This window comes from Schistocerca gregaria, chromosome 5 (assembly GCF_023897955.1).
Source record: "Schistocerca gregaria isolate iqSchGreg1 chromosome 5, iqSchGreg1.2, whole genome shotgun sequence".
Taxonomy (NCBI): domain Eukaryota; kingdom Metazoa; phylum Arthropoda; class Insecta; order Orthoptera; family Acrididae; genus Schistocerca; species Schistocerca gregaria.
The window spans coordinates 214,147,756-214,166,928 of NC_064924.1; the positions used below are offsets into that span (position 1 = coordinate 214,147,756).

At 42.4% G+C, this 19,173-nt stretch overlaps 1 protein-coding gene across 3 annotated transcripts in view; it reads right to left on the reverse strand.

Moving 5' to 3' along the window:
* The window catches only part of LOC126272379 (uncharacterized), a 136,957-nt gene that overhangs the window by 63,128 nt on the left and 54,656 nt on the right, over positions 1-19,173 (reverse strand). For all 3 annotated transcript variants that reach the window (XM_049975194.1, XM_049975192.1, XM_049975193.1), the window contains exons 4-5: positions 16,908-17,089; positions 7,155-7,350 (exon numbers count right to left, since the gene is read on the reverse strand). In XM_049975194.1, the coding sequence (XP_049831151.1) occupies positions 7,155-7,350; positions 16,908-17,089 (378 nt within the window). The remainder of the gene's footprint in view (positions 1-7,154; positions 7,351-16,907; positions 17,090-19,173) is intronic.

A 19,173-nucleotide genomic window follows, 5' to 3' on the forward strand; every position in this document is an offset into this window, starting at 1 on the left:
TGGGAGCATACAGGGATGAGTTGGGGAAAGCATCGGGCAGATGGGTGCAGTTGGGAGGTTAGGTCAGGTCAGGGCGGGGGGGGGGGGGGGGGGGCAGCAGAAAAGGAGAGAAGAAGAAAGACTATGGGTGTGTTGATGTAATAGAGGGCTGTCTACTCTGAAATGGGAACAGGAAAGGGCTAGGTGGGTAAGGACAAAAACTAATGAAGGTTGAGGCCATTAAGGTTATGGGAATGTAGGATATACTGCAGGGAGAGTTCCCACCTGTGGAATTGAGAAAAGCCAATGTTAGTGGAAAGGATCCAGATGGCACAGGCTGTAAAGCACTGATTGAAATGAATAATGTGTTGTTGGGCAGCATGCTCAGCAACTGGTTGGTCAGCTGTTGCTTGGCTGCAGTTTGTCAGTGGCCATTCATAAGGACAGACAGCTTGTTGGTTGCCACCACAAAGAATGCAGCAGAGTGGTTGCAGCTTAGTAGCTTGTAGATTACATGGTTGGTTTCACAGGTAGCCTTCCTTTGACTGGATAGGTTACGCTTGTGACTGGACTGAAGTAGGTGGTGGTGGGAGGATGTAAGAGACAGGTCTTGCATCAAAGTCTATTACAGGTATATGAGTCATGAGAAAAGGGGTTGGGAGCAGGGTTGTGTAGGGATGGTGAAGAAATTTTGTTGATTTGGTGGGTGGTGGAGTACCAATGTGGAGGGGTTGATGGGTTAGTAGGTAGGACATTCCTCATTTCAGGCCATGATGGAGATTGTGATTCACTTGCCCCAGTCCTGGGAGCTACTGAGTCATGAGGGGAATGCTCCTCTGTGGCCAGGCAGTGGGTCTTTGGGAAGTTGTGGGCGACTCGAGACATAAGCCACAGGAGGTCTGTTTTTGTACAAGATTGGGAGTGTAATTACAGTATGTGAAGGGTTCAGTGAGACCCTTGGTATTTCTCAAGAGGGACTGCTTGTCACTACAGATGTGACAGTGACAGGTGTGTCGCTGTATGGGATGGACTTCTTGGTATTGAATGGGTGGCAGCTGTCAACGTGGAGGTATTACTGGTGGTTGGTAGGTACTAATGTAGCCATCTGTAAGGTGGAGGTCAACAATGAGCAAGTTGGCTTGTTGGGTTGAGGAGGATCAGTGAAGCATATTGGGGAAAAGGTGCTGAGATTCTGGAGGAATGTTGATAGGGTGTACTTACCGTCAATCCAGATCACAAAGATGTCATCAATGAATCTGAATTTGGGATTCTGGGTGTTTGGAAGGATTCCTCTAGATAGCTCATGAATGTGTTGGCATAAGTTGGTGCCAAACATGTGCCTATAGCCTTATGAATCTTTAGACCCTTAGGCCCATCCCAGAACCTCTCCCCAGAGTCCATCTCTTTCCTCACCCCTACCATTCCCACACTCCTACCCTTCACATGCTTCCTGAAGTCCATAAATCCACCCTCCTGGGACACCTCATTGTGGCTGGTTACTGTGCCCCCACTGAAAGACACTCTGCTCTTGTACACCAACACATTCAGCCTATTACCCACAACCTTATCTCCTGTATAAAAGATACTAACCATTTCCTCCACCAACTTTCCACAGTTCCTCTTCCTTTACCACATGGTGCCCTGCCACCACTATTGATGCTACCTCCCTTTCATTACACAGACATTCCTAATTCCCATGGCATTACTGCTATTGAACACTAGCTTTACAAATGCTCGATGACCTCCAAACCGACAACCTCCTTCTTGTTCACCATGACCAAGTATATCCTCACTGAAAATTACTTCTCCTTTGAAGGCATCACCTACAAATCAATCCCAGTTATGGCTATGGACACCAGCATGGCACCAACCTGTGCCAACCTATTCATGGGTTATGTACAGGAATCATTCCAAACACCCAAAATCCCAAATTCCTCACCTGGGTCTAATTCACTGATGATATCTTCATGATCTGGATCATGGTGAGGAAACACTGTCCACACTCCTCCATAACCACAACGCCTTCTCCCCCATTTGCTTCATCTGCTCCTTCTCAGCTCAACAAGGCACTTTCCTCGATGGTGAGCTCCATCTCAAAGATGGTTACATCAGTACCACCATCCATACTAAACCAACCAACCTCCAGTAATACCTCCACTTCAACAGCTGCCACCTATTGCATACAAAGAAATCCCTTCCATACAGCCTAGGCACCGATGGCCATTGCATCTGTAGTGACGAGCAGTCCCTCTTGAAATAAACCAAGGGTCTCACTGAAGCCTTTACTGACTGTAATTACCCTCCCAAGCTTGTACAAAAACAGATATCCTGTGCCTTATGTCTCCAGTCACCCACCACCTACCAAAGTCCCACCATCTGGCCACAGAGGGGCACTCCTCTTGTGATTCATTAGCACTGACTGGAGCAACTGAATCATATTCTGTGTCAGTGTTTCGACTACCTCTCATAGTCCCACCCCTCCCAAGTGGTATTCCGCTGCCCACTGAACCCACATAATATCCTTGTCCATGCCTACACAACCCCTGTGCCCATTCCTTGCCTCATGATTCCTATCCCAGTAATAGTCCTAGATGCAGGACCTGTCCCATACATTCTCCCATCACCACCTACTCCAGTCCAGTCACAAGCATCACCTAACCAATCAAAGGCAGGACTACCTGTGAAACCAGTCATGTGTTCTACAAGCTAAGCTGCAACCACTCTGCTGCATTCTTTGTGGTTTCAACCAACAAGCTGTCTGTCTACATGAATGGCCACTGACAAGCTGTGCTCAAGAAACAGCTGACCACTCAGTTGCTGAGCATGCTGCCCAACATGGCATTCTTCATTCCAGTAACTGCTTCACAACCTATGCCACCTGGATCCTTCCCATGAACACCAGCTTTTCTCAACTGCACAGGTGGGAACTCTCCCTGCAATATATCCTACATTCCCATAACCCTACTGGCCTCAGTCTTCATTAGTCATTGTCCTTACCCACCTAGCCCCTTTCCTGTTCCGATTTCAGACTAGACATCCCTCTATTAGACCAGTTCACCCACAGTCTTTTTACCTCTATCCTTTTCCGCTACCCCCTCTACCCAATGTCTAACCACCTGACTTCACATTTCTTAAACTCACCATCTCGTGTTGTTTCCATAGTCTTTACACACCTCACCCTTTCACAACTGTATTTCCTCACAAACATTGTATCTAACAAAAAGTTGAGATAAAACACAAAACTCTATGCAGGATGATTCATGTGCAAGTTATCACTTGTTTCTTAGAAACAGAAGAGAGCTGGAAACAGAGTTGCCAACAAGAAACAGAGCTGCCAACAGGAAACAGAGTTGCCAACATGCACATTTTACACTAGAAATTCAATGATGCAAAATATGCAGAATGTTGGACAATTCTCATACTTTACACAGAAAAATATTGCACAATTTGATTGCAGTAACTACTAATACATTGATCAAACAATATATTGTCCATTTTCATAAATTTTGTGAGGGGATTTTAGAGTAAATAATTCATAAAAAAACATCATAAAAATGTGGTTTTTTAAATTTTCAGTAATAAATAGTTATTTTTAAAATATGCATTGTTCCAGTTATAAATATGAAGATGAAATTAAAATATTTTATTTCCTAACACACATGATGTAGAGGTAAAATGTGTGTGATTTTTTTTTTTTTTTTTTTTTCAGAGATCACGAATTGACATGTTCTGTATGATTTGAGATAAGACTGCCCTAATGGGAGTTTTATTTAAATATGGTCACAATCTAATTGTTTACACACAAGTTTATACAACAGTACAAAAATAACTTTTCAGGAAGTGAAATTAGAGTACTGACAATGGGCAGATTGAAGGTAGAGAAAACTATTCCTTGCTTTCAGAACTGTGAGTTACTTCTGCAAGGATGAGAGATATATAGGTTTTAGAAAGCTGGAAATGAGGGATAGGCAGTCAAACCTGAGGCTGACAGAAGCCTACCTGATGTGAGAAAGGAAGGAGAAGAAGGCTAAGAATAGCTTTTTCTACTTTTACATGTGGGTACTGGCTGTACCATCTCAAGGTAAGTATTGGGCAACCATTTTGACTCGTATAATTTTAGAGTTTTCTCCAGTGCATTCTCATTTTGATAAAAAAAATTATTGTATGTAAGTTGTGCTTATTACAGTATAGAATATTCAAATAACTTGTAGGAATGTGGCCAGGCAACAACTGCATTTTTTTTTTTTGGGGGGGGGGGGGGGGGGCAAGTGAACAGCCCATTATTCTCACAGGATAAATGAAATGAGAGAATCCTCAACATGGCATTTTAAACCTTTGGTCGGCAAGGGCACACTAACCAATGAACTAAAATGATGCCATAAACAAGTAGTGTCACCACACAAACAAAGGTGACCAATGCCAAATATTAGCGAAGGAGAAATATTAATCAACAATTGATGAGTAAGTATCACAAACGCTGACCCATTATTGCTCAGCTGTTACAAGTCTGTGTGATGCTTATGCTTTATACTCTGGTCACCATGGTTCTGATGATGAGTTTATATATTCTGTCAAACAGGATGTTTTTAAACTACCTTTTACTTTTACTATTTGGTTTTACTTTTACTATATGATCCTGTTTATAGAAGATTCAGTACTGACCCAACAAAATGGTTTGTGAGGAAGACTAACACATTTGCGAAGTAAATTTCCTTGATGCAAGATACCTTCAAATGACTTCACTCTAACAGTGGTGTCACCCTTACATTACACAGTCTTACAAAGAAGGAAGGAATTCATCTACAACCTATTCTCAATAATACACATCCTCCAATGTAATGTATAGCTAAATACTTAGCTATTCTGTTGAGTATGTCATGTTAGGAATTTGGCACATTTCACACATCAATTAGACAGTTTGTATCTGAATGACTCTGGTATTTTAGTAAGTTTTAATATTGTCTCTCTCCTAGCTTGTGTTCTTCTGTTTAATTCATTAAGGCTAGATTTCATGTTAGATAACTAACCTGTTTTGACACATGTTTGACTTCACCTGCTACACCTACATCTACATGACCACTCCATAATTCACAGTTAAGTGCATGGCAGAGGGTTCACTGAACCATTTTCACACTATTTCTCTAACGTTCCACTCCCAGACAGAGCATAAGAAAAATTAACACTTAAATCTTTCCTGGTGGGCTCTGATTTCTCTAATTTTATTACAATAATCTTTCTATGTATGTGGGCATCAACAAAATATTTTTGCATTTGAAGAAGAAAGTTAAAGTTCTGTGAAAAGAAATGAAGAATGCCTCCAACTCGTGTCATCTGTGACAGTCTCTCCCCTATTTTGCGATAATACAAAAAGAACTGTCCTCTTTTGAACTTTTTTGATGTCCTCCATCAATCCTATTTGGTAAGGATTTCATACCATACAGCAATACTCTAGCAGAGGACACACAAGCGTAGGCTAGACAATCTCTTTAGCAGATTTATTGCATCTTCTAACTGTGAATAGAACACCATCTCTATTTGGCTTCCCCACAGTATTATCTATGTGACTGTTACATTTAAGTTGTTCATAATTGTTATCCCGAGGTATTTAGTTGAATTGACACCCATTAGATTTGTGCAATTTACTGTGTAACGGAAATTTAACTGATTCCTTTTAGTACTAATGTGGATGACCTCACACTTTTCATTATTTAGGGTCAATTGCAATTTTTCGCACCATACATTTTGTTTAAATCATTTTACAGTTGATTTTGATGATAGTATCACCTGCAAACAATCTAAGAGGGCTGCTCAGATTGTTACCTAAATAATGTATATAGATTAGGAACAGCAGAGGGCATGCAACACTTCTTTTGGAAATGCCAGATATCACTTATGTTTCTTTCTGTTTTCTACTGAGTGATCAATTCTATGGGCAGATGGATGGGATTGTGTTAGGGGGTACTTTATTAACTATTTTGCCAATTTTTTGATATAAGATTTCATGTATGTGCCCTGGAGTCATCAGCACTGAAACTTCCATTCTTTTTTACATATATAGATGAAACTATTGTCATTTGGCTTCATGGAAGAGAGAATTTGCACAGTTTTTTAGAAAATATAAATTTAGTCAACCTTCATGTATTGGTCAGGAGGAAGTATTGTTGTTTGTTTGGATGTACTATTTATAGGAAGAAACTTGTACTGATCTGTATCTTAGGCTGACAGTTGTCACCAACCAGCTCAGTGTGAAGGGGTACTTTGACCTTAGTTCACATGGCCGATGTCATTCCGCATTCTGAGAGTTTGTCAGAAGATTTAGTTGCAATCTCTTGCATCATTCGTGCCGGTCAAAATATCGGTGGTTGTCTTGAGTTTTGAACAGCCGCATTCCCATGAATTACTTGGAAGAAAAACATGTTAGGTTAATACGAGAATTGTGCACCTCTTTTGCATTACTTAAGCTATGTATATGAAAAAGATTTTACGTATGCAAGCTCTCTGAACCAGTGGCTCTGAAAGCTACACACATAAAAGCTCCTGTATAAGTGTGTTCTCCTGCCACCATTTGGTAAGTAGATTTTTTATCTATACAATTACATTAAATAGTGTGAAAGGTGTGACAATATGACCTGTATAGCAAGAAAAGTTGTCACTGAAGAACATATTCCGTTGGACCTTGTGCAAACTTAGGCAGAGGTAACTGCTAAGAGCATGATAAAATCTATTTTGATAACATATAATATCATTATTGTTTCTTGTGGTGTGGGAGTACGATTTATTTTTGAGACACTCTGGCACAGCATGTCACAAGGGGTCACCTTGCATCAGCTAGGAAACATTTTTTGACAGTTTACCTGAAGAGGAGTGTGACTAATCCACATTGTCCAGAAACATTATATCTGCAACTCTTACAAACCAAGATCACTACAATTATCACCCTACATACTGAAATAAATGTGATAAAACATACAGGTGACTGTAATGCCCCAAAATCACAGAAGGTTTTTGCTTTGCACAGACTTTTCTCTCAGTGTCACTCACACTGAACTATACAGTTCATAGAAGAAATCAAAATTTAATTCACACAAGTAGCAAATTGTGACATACCAGTGATAACATTGCAGGACCAGTGGGGAAGTATGGTAAGATACAAAAGATCCTGTGGAACTGGTTACCTTAAATGTACATTTATATGGCTTGACACCAGTGTGTATCCTCATGTGAGCTTTTAGTCTACAAGGTTGATCAAATAACTTTCCACAACCTTCCCAAGGGCAGCGCAGTTCTTCTTCTTTATGCAGATGAACACGGGAATGAGAGTGAAGGCAATTTGATGAATAATACAGCTTGCCACAACCTTCAAATGGGCACCTAAAATGTGAAAGTCAATCTCAGTTGAATATCATAAATTGTAAATGGAGACACTAAGCACAGAATAAGATAAACAGAACTGCATTAAAAATTTGTATCACTTTTCACAGCATACAACAAGTCATAAATACGACTAACAGAGCTCACAGTAACTTACGTTTCTGACACATAGCTTTTTGTGGGAAGCACACACATTCATTTACTACTGCACACTTATTATATAGATCTTCTATCTTACATGAAAGCATTGTTAAATGAAACAGTAACATAATTATCAAAGTGTTAATTATTACTACATTTCACGATGAAAGGAATTGTCCAAGAAAGGATTTACAACAAAAGAACCAATAAGATGAGAATTGCAAAAAACTAAATGCCAAAAGTGAAAAAACAAAGAAGACATGCTTAATTTAGTAGGCTAATCAGGGATTTAACAAAAGTGATAGTAGGACTTATGTTGTTGTGATACGCACATAGCAGCAGCTCCTCCTGCTCGTCCTCCTCCTCCTCCTCCTCATCTTCATCATTTTTTTCATGTGGTTCAATGGCCTGGTGCACCATCTTCACTTTGACAGCTTGTATGTCCTTAACCTATCCCAGTTATCCAACTGGTGAAAGGGGACTTACTGTTTAACACTGAATCTGAACCATGCCTTGTTTCTGGTGACTCCTTACACTGCTGAGAGGTGAAAGCCGGCAGGCAGGCAGTCTGACACTGAGTCTGATTCCAAGTAAAACAATAAGTCTCTAATACAGCACTATAGGACCAGACAACACCAGTGCAACCACCAATTATTACCGTGACCGATTCCAACTTTGCAGAATAACGCAGGTGACAGATTGTGTGATTTCTTTTGCACCTTTGTAAAACTATGTTCAATGAGTGACATTTCTTTAATTTATCAGGAAAATCTCTTACACCCATTTCACTGAGAATCTGTTTTTCCTTTTTTTTCCCTTTTTATAGAAATAAATTTCAATGGCTCAGTGCTACCTGAGCAGTTCGTTTTCTGTGTGCATCATCTCACAACTGGGTACTTTATCCCCCTAATAAATAAATGGTCTGATGGACAGAATGAGCAGCAATTTCTGCCTGTTTGCTGATGACACTGTGGTGTATGGGAAGCTGTCATCCTTGACCGACTGTACGAGGATACAGGATGACAGAGAGAATTTGTTTGGTGCAATGAGTGGCAGCTTCAGCTTTCTCTAAATGTAGAAAAATGTAAGCTAATATGGATGAGTAGGAAAAACAATCCTGTAATGTTTAAATACAGCATTAGTAGCATGCTGCTTCACACAGTCATATCGACTAAATATCTAGGCATAACGTGACAAAGTTGACACTGAATACGAAATGGAATGAGCACATCTGGTTGGTAGAAGGGAAGGTGAGTGGTCGACTTTGTATTATTGGAATGATTCTGGAAAAGTGTAGCTCATTTATGAATGAGATGCTGCACAGAACAGTAGCATGACCCATTCTTGAGTACTGTTCTAGTGTCTGGCATCCCCCGTAGGCCATATTAAAGGATGACATCAAAGAAATTTAGAGGCAGGTTGCTAGATTTATTACTGGTAGGTTCGAGTAGCACGAATGTATTATGGAGATGCTTTGTGAAGTCAAACAGGAATCCCTGGAGGCAAGACAATATTCTTTTCATGAGATACTATGGAGGAAATTTAGAGAATCGGCATTTCAGGCTACTGCAGAATGATACTACTGCTACCAAAATATATTTTATGTAAAGACAAGAAAGATGAGATGAGAGGAATCAGGGCTCTTACTGAGGCTTATAGACAATTTTTTTCCCCTGCTCTATTTATGAGTGGAACAGGAAAGGAAGTGCCTAGTGGTGGTACATGGTATCCACCGCCATATGCCATACAATGGCTTGTGGAGTATATATGTAGATGTAGGCAAATGGATTTTCTTAGGCTACAGCTTACCAATGACATACTACAGTTTGCAGTTTATGAAATGAATGACAATGCAGGGGTACATATCTGAGTGAAAATGTGATGGACACATCTATGATTTGTGACTGGAAAACTTGTCTTCTTACGAATTTCATTACATGTGAGCAATATAAAATCTTCTAACAACAAGACAACCTTAAGAAAGACCTGTTGTTTGGAAATAAAGATACATGACCAGAGACAAATATGTGATCATCTTACACTTGTTAAATTTTGCTAATAAACCACAACCAGATATGTGAAATCAGATGATCAGTTATACAAGAACTGACCTATGATAAATTATTTCAACAGCAGAAAAGATTATATCCACTGTGTTATGTGCGAAGAGATGTATCATTATATGTATCAATTAGCTGGGAGGGAGGAGGGGGATGCTGTTTACACAATATACACAACATAAAAGACATCCATGTGGCATCAAATTGTACATGCCGAGTATGTCCACAAGGTTTTATAAGGGGTAGTTGCATGAAAATGAGACGGATGGAAAAAAGTAAATAAACTATTTATTATTTTGAAAGTAATAACAGTAACTGTTAATACAGTTCTCCCATTGTGAGACAAGAAAGTCAAGTCAATGCCTTGATGGAAAAAAGTTTGCAGTTGTCTACAGAATCATAATTGTATCCAGGCATGCACCTCTTTTATCTGAAACAAATCGTTGGCCATGAATGTCTTTCATCACAACTTCACAAATGTGGAAATTGCATAGAGAGATACTGGGACTGTAGGGAGTATGTGTAAGGGCTTCCCAGCGAAATTTCTGCAGCATAGTGAAAACATTCTTGGTAACATGTGGGCTGGCATTATCCTTCAACAGAATGATGCAATCTGTCAACATTCCTGGATGTTTGGATTTGATGACACACTCCAACTTTTGCAAAGTGTCCATGTTCTGCTGCACGTTAATTGTTGCACCATGTTCCAGAAAATCAATGAGCAGTGGGGACGTGCAGTGTAAAAAAAGGGGGGGGGGGGGAGGAGAAGGAGGAGGTCGTCATGACTTTCCCAGAGCTGGCACATTCTCGGCTTTGGACTTCTTTGGATGGAGGTGAAGCCCAATGCGGACTGTGATACTTGCTCTTCAGCTCAAAATGATGACTTCTAGTTTCATCTCCCTCTATGGGATAGGAAACAATATTCTTCATTGCAATACCATTCCAGGTGCTGCAGTGATGTTGGCATTATGTTCAACTTCTGCTGCTCCATCAGGCTTTGGGAATCAAATGTACATAGATTTTCAAGAGCTTCAGCTGCTCTGTCATGATGGTGTGACGCCCAACATGAGGTGAGTGTTTCCAAGATCTATTGTCGGTAATTTCTGATGGCAGCATTCACTGCAGCAATGACAGAAGGGGTAATGACATTATGAATCTGTCCTGGCCAACTTCTGTCTTTCAATGACATCTGACATTCTAGAAATCATTTCTCGCACATAAACATACATACCCATGACATAATGTGTTCACCATACACAGCAGACACTCCTGCATGAATTTTTCTTTCTGACACTCCTTCGAGAGTCAAAAAATGCATTACATCTTGCTGTTCCTCTTTTCTAGTTTCCATAGTAAAAAGTAACACACAAATACAGCTCACTGTCCTTGCATCAAACATGCCTAACAAAAAGCACAGCAGGTTGTTTAGATATGCTGAAGAAGTTTCACTGTGAAGCCTTTATACGTCCTCCACAGTCCCGATTTCTTCTCAAGCTATTTCCAAAGTTTTGGAGCCCTGAACAAAGACATTTGTGGCCGTCGATTTGCTTCAGATGAAGCAAAGATGGGTATAATCAAGGTTGCACAAGCAACTGCAAACATCTTTACGTGATGGCAGTGATTATCTGTTTTTCTCTCCATGGGATAAATGTATTAATAGTTATCAATGTATTAATAGTAATCAACAGTTTACTTACTTTTCTTCTTTTTTCCCACCTGTCTCATTTTCATTTGACTTCTCAGTATGTAACAGCACTATTTACACGAGGCATTAGGATTCTTGCAGACAGGATGGGGCCAGAAGAATGGGGGTGGTGGTTGTTGTTGTTGTTGTTGGTGGTGGTGTTGATGGTGATAGTGATGGGAGTCCTGACAACATGGTCTTTTTGCTTGTTTTGGAAGAGCTGCTGGAATTAAGCTGGCCGAACCTGTCAGTCCACTGTCTCCACTCACCAACGGCCAACTCCCACAGCTGGCCCGGCCACCCCAGCCTCCGACCTGGCAACCTCCTGCCCCTGTCCTGGCCACTTCCCAAGTCACTGTCCCACTTTTCTGACTTTTGTCTTTTTCATACTTTTCTTGGCATTCCTCTGCTTTGTCCTTTATTACTGCTGAAATTCTCAACCTCTATGTCAATCCTTTAGCCTCGTGAACACACTCATAGCACACTGTGTTTACCATTCAGTTCAAGGCTTATGCTGGCCACTCCTGTGGCTCAATTCTCAGAGCTTCCATTGGAAGATTTGTTCCAGCTGCCTAATTTGCTGGACTGGCTCCCATCAATTGCTTACCCCCCATCACCCCACAGGCATCATCAACCTTGTAGTTACACCATCATTCTTTGAATTGCTAGGCACCCCACGTTGACCCACCAGCAGCTGACATTGGTTGAGCCCTGTTCTCATCAGCTGCTCATGCCCAACACTCTGCAGGCACTGATGTCTGTAGGTCATGTTGGGTTCTCACCAAACCCTAACTGCTCCATTTCCCGGGGTCCCAGCTTTCCATCCTCACACCTCTGTCTCCTGTTGGCAGTGCAGTGTTGGCCGAGCATTTACATCTCATGTCTCAGGGAGAGGACTGCATATGATGCAGACCACCATCCACTTATCTCCATCCAGCAACACTTCTACATAGTTGCCCTCTCAGGGGGAACCTGCAGTTATTATTTACATGGCCCAACACACTTCAATGGGCTATCGGAAACATCGTGTCTGGACAGCCGCCGCTGGTTGAGTGGCATCTCTCATCAGGCACCGATGTCACTTATGGCTCATCGTCTTATCTGCATCAGAGTCATGTCGTAGACCTCGCCTTTGGGGTGTGCCCCTCACTTCCAATGTTCAAAATCTTTAGACGGCTCCACCATCTCTTCCTAAAGAGGGGAGACGTACTGTATCTATATGCAGTACATTCCTGGAAACTTGGCTGTATCATTACACAATTAGATTGACGGCAACATTCTTGTCACAAAGCAACTGCCACTAATAAACAATGGAGCAGTGGAAGACTCCACATAGCATCCACTGCTGATAAACACATTTAGCATCAGACAAAAATTGGAATGTAACAATATCAGAGAAGGAAAGTTGCTACTCATCATATAGCGGAGATGCTGAGTCGCGATAGGCACAACAAAAAGATTCACACAATTATAGCTTTCAGTCATTAAGGCCTTTGTCAGCAGTATACACACACACACACACACACACACACACACACACACACACACACACACACACACACACACACACGTCTGCAGTCTTAGAGAGCTAAAACCACACTGCCAGCAGCAGCACCAGTGCATGATGGGAGTGGCGACTTGGTGGGGGGTAAGGAGGAGGCTGGGGTGAGGAGGGGGAGAGAGAGTATGGTGGGAGTGGTGGACAGTGAAGTGTTGCATTTAAGATGGAGGGCAGGAGAGAAGGTGTGGCGGGAGGAGAGAAATAAAAAGAAATTAAAAGACTGGGTGTGGCGGTGGAATGATGGCTGTGTAGTTCTGGAATGGGAACAGGGAGGGGGTTGGAGGGGTGGGCACAGTGACTAATGAAGGTTGAGTGAATGTTCCCACCTGTGCAATTCAGAAAAGCTGGTGTTGGTGGGAAGGACCCGTATGGCACAGGCTGTGGAGCAGTCATTGAGATGAGAGATATCATCTTTGGCAGCATGTTCAGCAACAGGGTGGTCCAATTGTTTTTGGCCACAGTATGTTGGTGGTCATTCATGCAGACAGACAGCTTGTTGGTTGTCATGCCTACATAGAATGAAGCACAGTGGCTGCAGCTTAGATTGTGAATCAAATGATTGGTTTCGCAGGTAGCCCTGCCTTGGATGGGATAGGTGATGTTAGTGACTGGACTGGAGCAGGTGGTGGTAGGAGGATGTATGGGACAGGTCTTGCACCTAGGTCTATTACAGGGGTATGAGCCATGAGGTAAGGGATTGGGAGCAGAGGTTGTGTAAGGATGGACGAGTATATTGAGTAGGTTCTTTTTATTTTTATTTCTCTCCTTTCTGTTACTTACCCCCTCCACTCTCCGGACCTTCTCTCCTGCCCTCCGACTAAACTGCAACACTCTACTGTCCGCGTCTAAACTGCAACACTCTACTGTCCGCGTCTAAACTGCAACACTCTACTGTCCGCGTCTAAACTGCAACACTCTACTGTCCGCGTCTAAACTGCAACACTCTACTGTCCGCGTCTAAACTGCAACACTCTACTGTCCGCGTCTAAACTGCAACACTCTACTGTCCGCGTCTAAACTGCAACACTCTACTGTCCGCGTCTAAACTGCAACACTCTACTGTCCGCGTCTAAACTGCAACACTCTACTGTCCGCGTCTAAACTGCAACACTCTACTGTCCGCGTCTAAACTGCAACACTCTACTGTCCGCGTCTAAACTGCAACACTCTACTGTCCGCGTCTAAACTGCAACACTCTACTGTCCGCGTCTAAACTGCAACACTCTACTGTCCGCGTCTAAACTGCAACACTCTACTGTCCGCGTCTAAACTGCAACACTCTACTGTCCGCGTCTAAACTGCAACACTCTACTGTCCGCGTCTAAACTGCAACACTCTACTGTCCGCGTCTAAACTGCAACACTCTACTGTCCGCGTCTAAACTGCAACACTCTACTGTCCGCGTCTAAACTGCAACACTCTACTGTCCGCGTCTAAACTGCAACACTCTACTGTCCGCGTCTAAACTGCAACACTCTACTGTCCGCGTCTAAACTGCAACACTCTACTGTCCGCGTCTAAACTGCAACACTCTACTGTCCGCGTCTAAACTGCAACACTCTACTGTCCGCGTCTAAACTGCAACACTCTACTGTCCGCGTCTAAACTGCAACACTCTACTGTCCGCGTCTAAACTGCAACACTCTACTGTCCGCGTCTAAACTGCAACACTCTACTGTCCGCGTCTAAACTGCAACACTCTACTGTCCGCGTCTAAACTGCAACACTCTACTGTCCGCGTCTAAACTGCAACACTCTACTGTCCGCGTCTAAACTGCAACACTCTACTGTCCGCGTCTAAACTGCAACACTCTACTGTCCGCGTCTAAACTGCAACACTCTACTGTCCGCGTCTAAACTGCAACACTCTACTGTCCGCGTCTAAACTGCAACACTCTACTGTCCGCGTCTAAACTGCAACACTCTACTGTCCGCGTCTAAACTGCAACACTCTACTGTCCGCGTCTAAACTGCAACACTCTACTGTCCGCGTCTAAACTGCAACACTCTACTGTCCGCGTCTAAACTGCAACACTCTACTGTCCGCGTCTAAACTGCAACACTCTACTGTCCGCGTCTAAACTGCAACACTCTACTGTCCGCGTCTAAACTGCAACACTCTACTGTCCGCGTCTAAACTGCAACACTCTACTGTCCGCGTCTAAACTGCAACACTCTACTGTCCGCGTCTAAACTGCAACACTCTACTGTCCGCGTCTAAACTGCAACACTCTACTGTCCGCGTCTAAACTGCAACACTCTACTGTCCGCGTCTAAACTGCAACACTCTACTGTCCGCGTCTAAACTGCAACACTCTACTGTCCGCGTCTAAACTGCAACACTCTACTGTCCGCGTCTAAACTGCAACACTCTACTGTCCGCGTCTAAACTGCAACACTCTACTGTCCGCGTCTAAACTGCAACACTCTACTGTCCGCGTCTAAACTGCAACACTCTACTGTCCGCGTCTAAACTGCAACACTCTACTGTCCGCGTCTAAACTGCAACACTCTACTGTCCGCGTCTAAACTGCAACACTCTACTGTCCGCGTCTAAACTGCAACACTCTACTGTCCGCGTCTAAACTGCAACACTCTACTGTCCGCGTCTAAACTGCAACACTCTACTGTCCGCGTCTAAACTGCAACACTCTACTGTCCGCGTCTAAACTGCAACACTCTACTGTCCGCGTCTAAACTGCAACACTCTACTGTCCGCGTCTAAACTGCAACACTCTACTGTCCGCGTCTAAACTGCAACACTCTACTGTCCGCGTCTAAACTGCAACACTCTACTGTCCGCGTCTAAACTGCAACACTCTACTGTCCGCGTCTAAACTGCAACACTCTACTGTCCGCGTCTAAACTGCAACACTCTACTGTCCGCGTCTAAACTGCAACACTCTACTGTCCGCGTCTAAACTGCAACACTCTACTGTCCGCGTCTAAACTGCAACACTCTACTGTCCGCGTCTAAACTGCAACACTCTACTGTCCGCGTCTAAACTGCAACACTCTACTGTCCGCGTCTAAACTGCAACACTCTACTGTCCGCGTCTAAACTGCAACACTCTACTGTCCGCGTCTAAACTGCAACACTCTACTGTCCGCGTCTAAACTGCAACACTCTACTGTCCGCGTCTAAACTGCAACACTCTACTGTCCGCGTCTAAACTGCAACACTCTACTGTCCGCGTCTAAACTGCAACACTCTACTGTCCGCGTCTAAACTGCAACACTCTACTGTCCGCGTCTAAACTGCAACACTCTACTGTCCGCGTCTAAACTGCAACACTCTACTGTCCGCGTCTAAACTGCAACACTCTACTGTCCGCGTCTAAACTGCAACACTCTACTGTCCGCGTCTAAACTGCAACACTCTACTGTCCGCGTCTAAACTGCAACACTCTACTGTCCGCGTCTAAACTGCAACACTCTACTGTCCGCGTCTAAACTGCAACACTCTACTGTCCGCGTCTAAACTGCAACACTCTACTGTCCGCGTCTAAACTGCAACACTTTACTGTCCGCGTCTAAACTGCAACACTTTACTGTCCGCGTCTAAACTGCAACACTTTACTGTCCGCGTCTAAACTGCAACACTTTACTGTCCGCGTCTAAACCGCAACACTTTACTGTCCGCCACTCCCATCATACTATCCCCCCCCCCCCTCCCCACCCCAGCTTCCTCCTTACCCCCACCCAGTCACCACTCCCATCATGCATTGGTGCTGCGGCTCGCAGTGTGGTTTCAGCTCTCTGAAACTGCAGACGTTTGTGCAAGTTGAGTTTGTCTACTGCTGACATTTAGCGTCAGGTTTACAGGAATCTCTGCAAAGCACTGAGGGACCAAATTCACCTCAGGTGGCATCACTATTTTCCTGCTCTAACTCACATGGCGACCTGTCACCAAGCAGTGGATCTGATTTTCTTTTGTGGACATGTGTCCATTTTATCTGTTGTTCTTGCCCAATGACTTTAATAAAGGCATTCTTCATTGCTAACAGTGAAGTGTCAAAGTGCATTGTGCCCTTGAATTCACAGACATGAAGGTAAGCTATCCACATAACTCTCATCATGCAATTTCAGTGTTACTACTCTGGGCACTTACTTGTATGGAGCATGAAGACTATCATGAGTTCTCATATGAACTTCCATGCTTCTTTTTGTTTGAAATCTTGCACCACAGGATTCAACAGGACAAACCATTACTGCGGGACGCTCATGTAATTTTACATGTGTATTCAAGTTGTAAATAGTAGTAAAACATCGTCCACAACCATCCACTGGACACTGTAAAGAATTTAACACAATCATGTTCCAATATATATTTTGCATCAGATCTTCAGTACATCAAATATGTAAGTAGTTATACTGTATCCAAAACTAATGTGACATGGACAGAATGTAATTTTGCAATAGAATGTCGAATGCCATGTTTTCAGAGTGAAGTGGTGGAAATTACTAATAAATAGTATCCTCTTCAATAAATATACATGGATAGTATTTTGATGTTTAAGATATAGTTACATTGACTTTATGGTTATAACTTCGTGTTTGCTGTTTTTTTCCCTAAAGGCTATATTTATCATACAAAAGCAATTTTTTTTAATCTGTAAAATATATTCCAATAAATTTCAAGAGAAGCTTTAAACATAATAAAGGACAAAGAAACCTCCATGAACCATTTTTTTCAAAGTGTGACATTATGTAGGAGTCTACAGACTACACAAAATTATAACCAAAACATTTATCATCTTAAGCCGTTTAACATTCACTTCTGGATAAAGACCTCATCTACACTTTACGTTTCATTCAGCCTTCAGATACCTGTATATGCACACATGATACTTTTCCACATTTTATAATATCATCTATCTATTAACAATACCATCAGCAAATGAGTAAGGCTACATGTCCTGCCCACTTTGCGGAAACAGTACAAAAATTTGCATATTAAAATTTTGTCACAAATGCACTAACAACTTCTGCAAGTGAGCATAATTGAGTGGAGACTCTTCCTACATGAAGGCAAATGTGTCGTTATAGGTGTGTATACAGGGCATTTGGAAATTCCAGTTACAAACTCCTAGAGCTTGTCGAGGAGAGTGAGTAGAATTGGAACTCATGTTCGGAAATGTACCATTTCTGTGCTACAACCATTTAAAACATGTTATAAACGCATAACTGATTAGACATGACCCAGTACATAACATCTCTTACAATTTCACTCATTACTCTTGTATTTGTTAACAGGTTCTCTTCAATGTGATGCAGTAATGCCTCTTTCAATTCAGGTGTGCAGCATCTCCTTGGAGCACCACAGTCATGCCTGCTGATGGTGAAGGCACCCTTTCTCAAAGCAGTTGCGTAATTGTGGCAAAAACATCGATGGAGCGTATGTTGTGCAGAACTCTTGATAAAGGCAATGAGCAGCTCTTCCATTACTGTGAGCTTCACCATCCACAAGGGTCATGTTTGTGTACCCTGCAAATGTGTACTCAATCATGGTGCTCACACACACACACACACACACACAGACACACACACACACACACACACACACACACACACACACACACACACACACACACACACACACACGAGGCTCCAACCATGTCAGACGAGGCTCCAACCATGTCAGAGAGGTGCGATAGGTGTCAAACGACATCAGCCGATTCAATGTGGCCACCCACACCATGACTACCCTGTTGCATACCTACCTAGCAAACATGTTTTCAAACAGCTGCAGCACAAAAACAGCATGTTCCCTGACATGGATGCCTGTTCAAAATGTTATGTACTTACTTCCTCCACAAGTCCTAGAAGTTTGTAATGGGAATTTCCGAACAACCTGTATGTTGTTTGTGACAGTTGGTACCCAATACTACTAAGTTTTTTTCATAGTTTTCTTGATAGTGGATGGCACTGATACGTAATTTGGAGAAGGCGCTGGTTGCAGGGTAAAAAACAATGACAAGCTATAGTTTGGTTATCACTGAACTGCATCCATAAGATTTGCTGTCAACCACCATGGAAATCTGTCTGGCCTATTAGTTCTTTGAACACTGTCTCTATATAAGACAAGTATAAAATTTCCAATTTCCAATTGTTTGTTTGTACTGTAATAATAACAAGAAAAAAGTGAATGTAACATGCAAGTGGAAAGTTTACGAATATCAACAGAAGACAGGTTAAGAAAATTGTGAGAGAAAGTTGATTTTAATAGAGAGAGAAGTGACTGTTTACAGAAGAAATTCAGTAAATAGTAAGTTCAGGGGCACAATTATCTGATCTACAATGAAAACCTTATGTTGTTCTATAACATGAGTGCACTATGACTGACTTAACTTTTTGAAACCATCTATATAGAGATG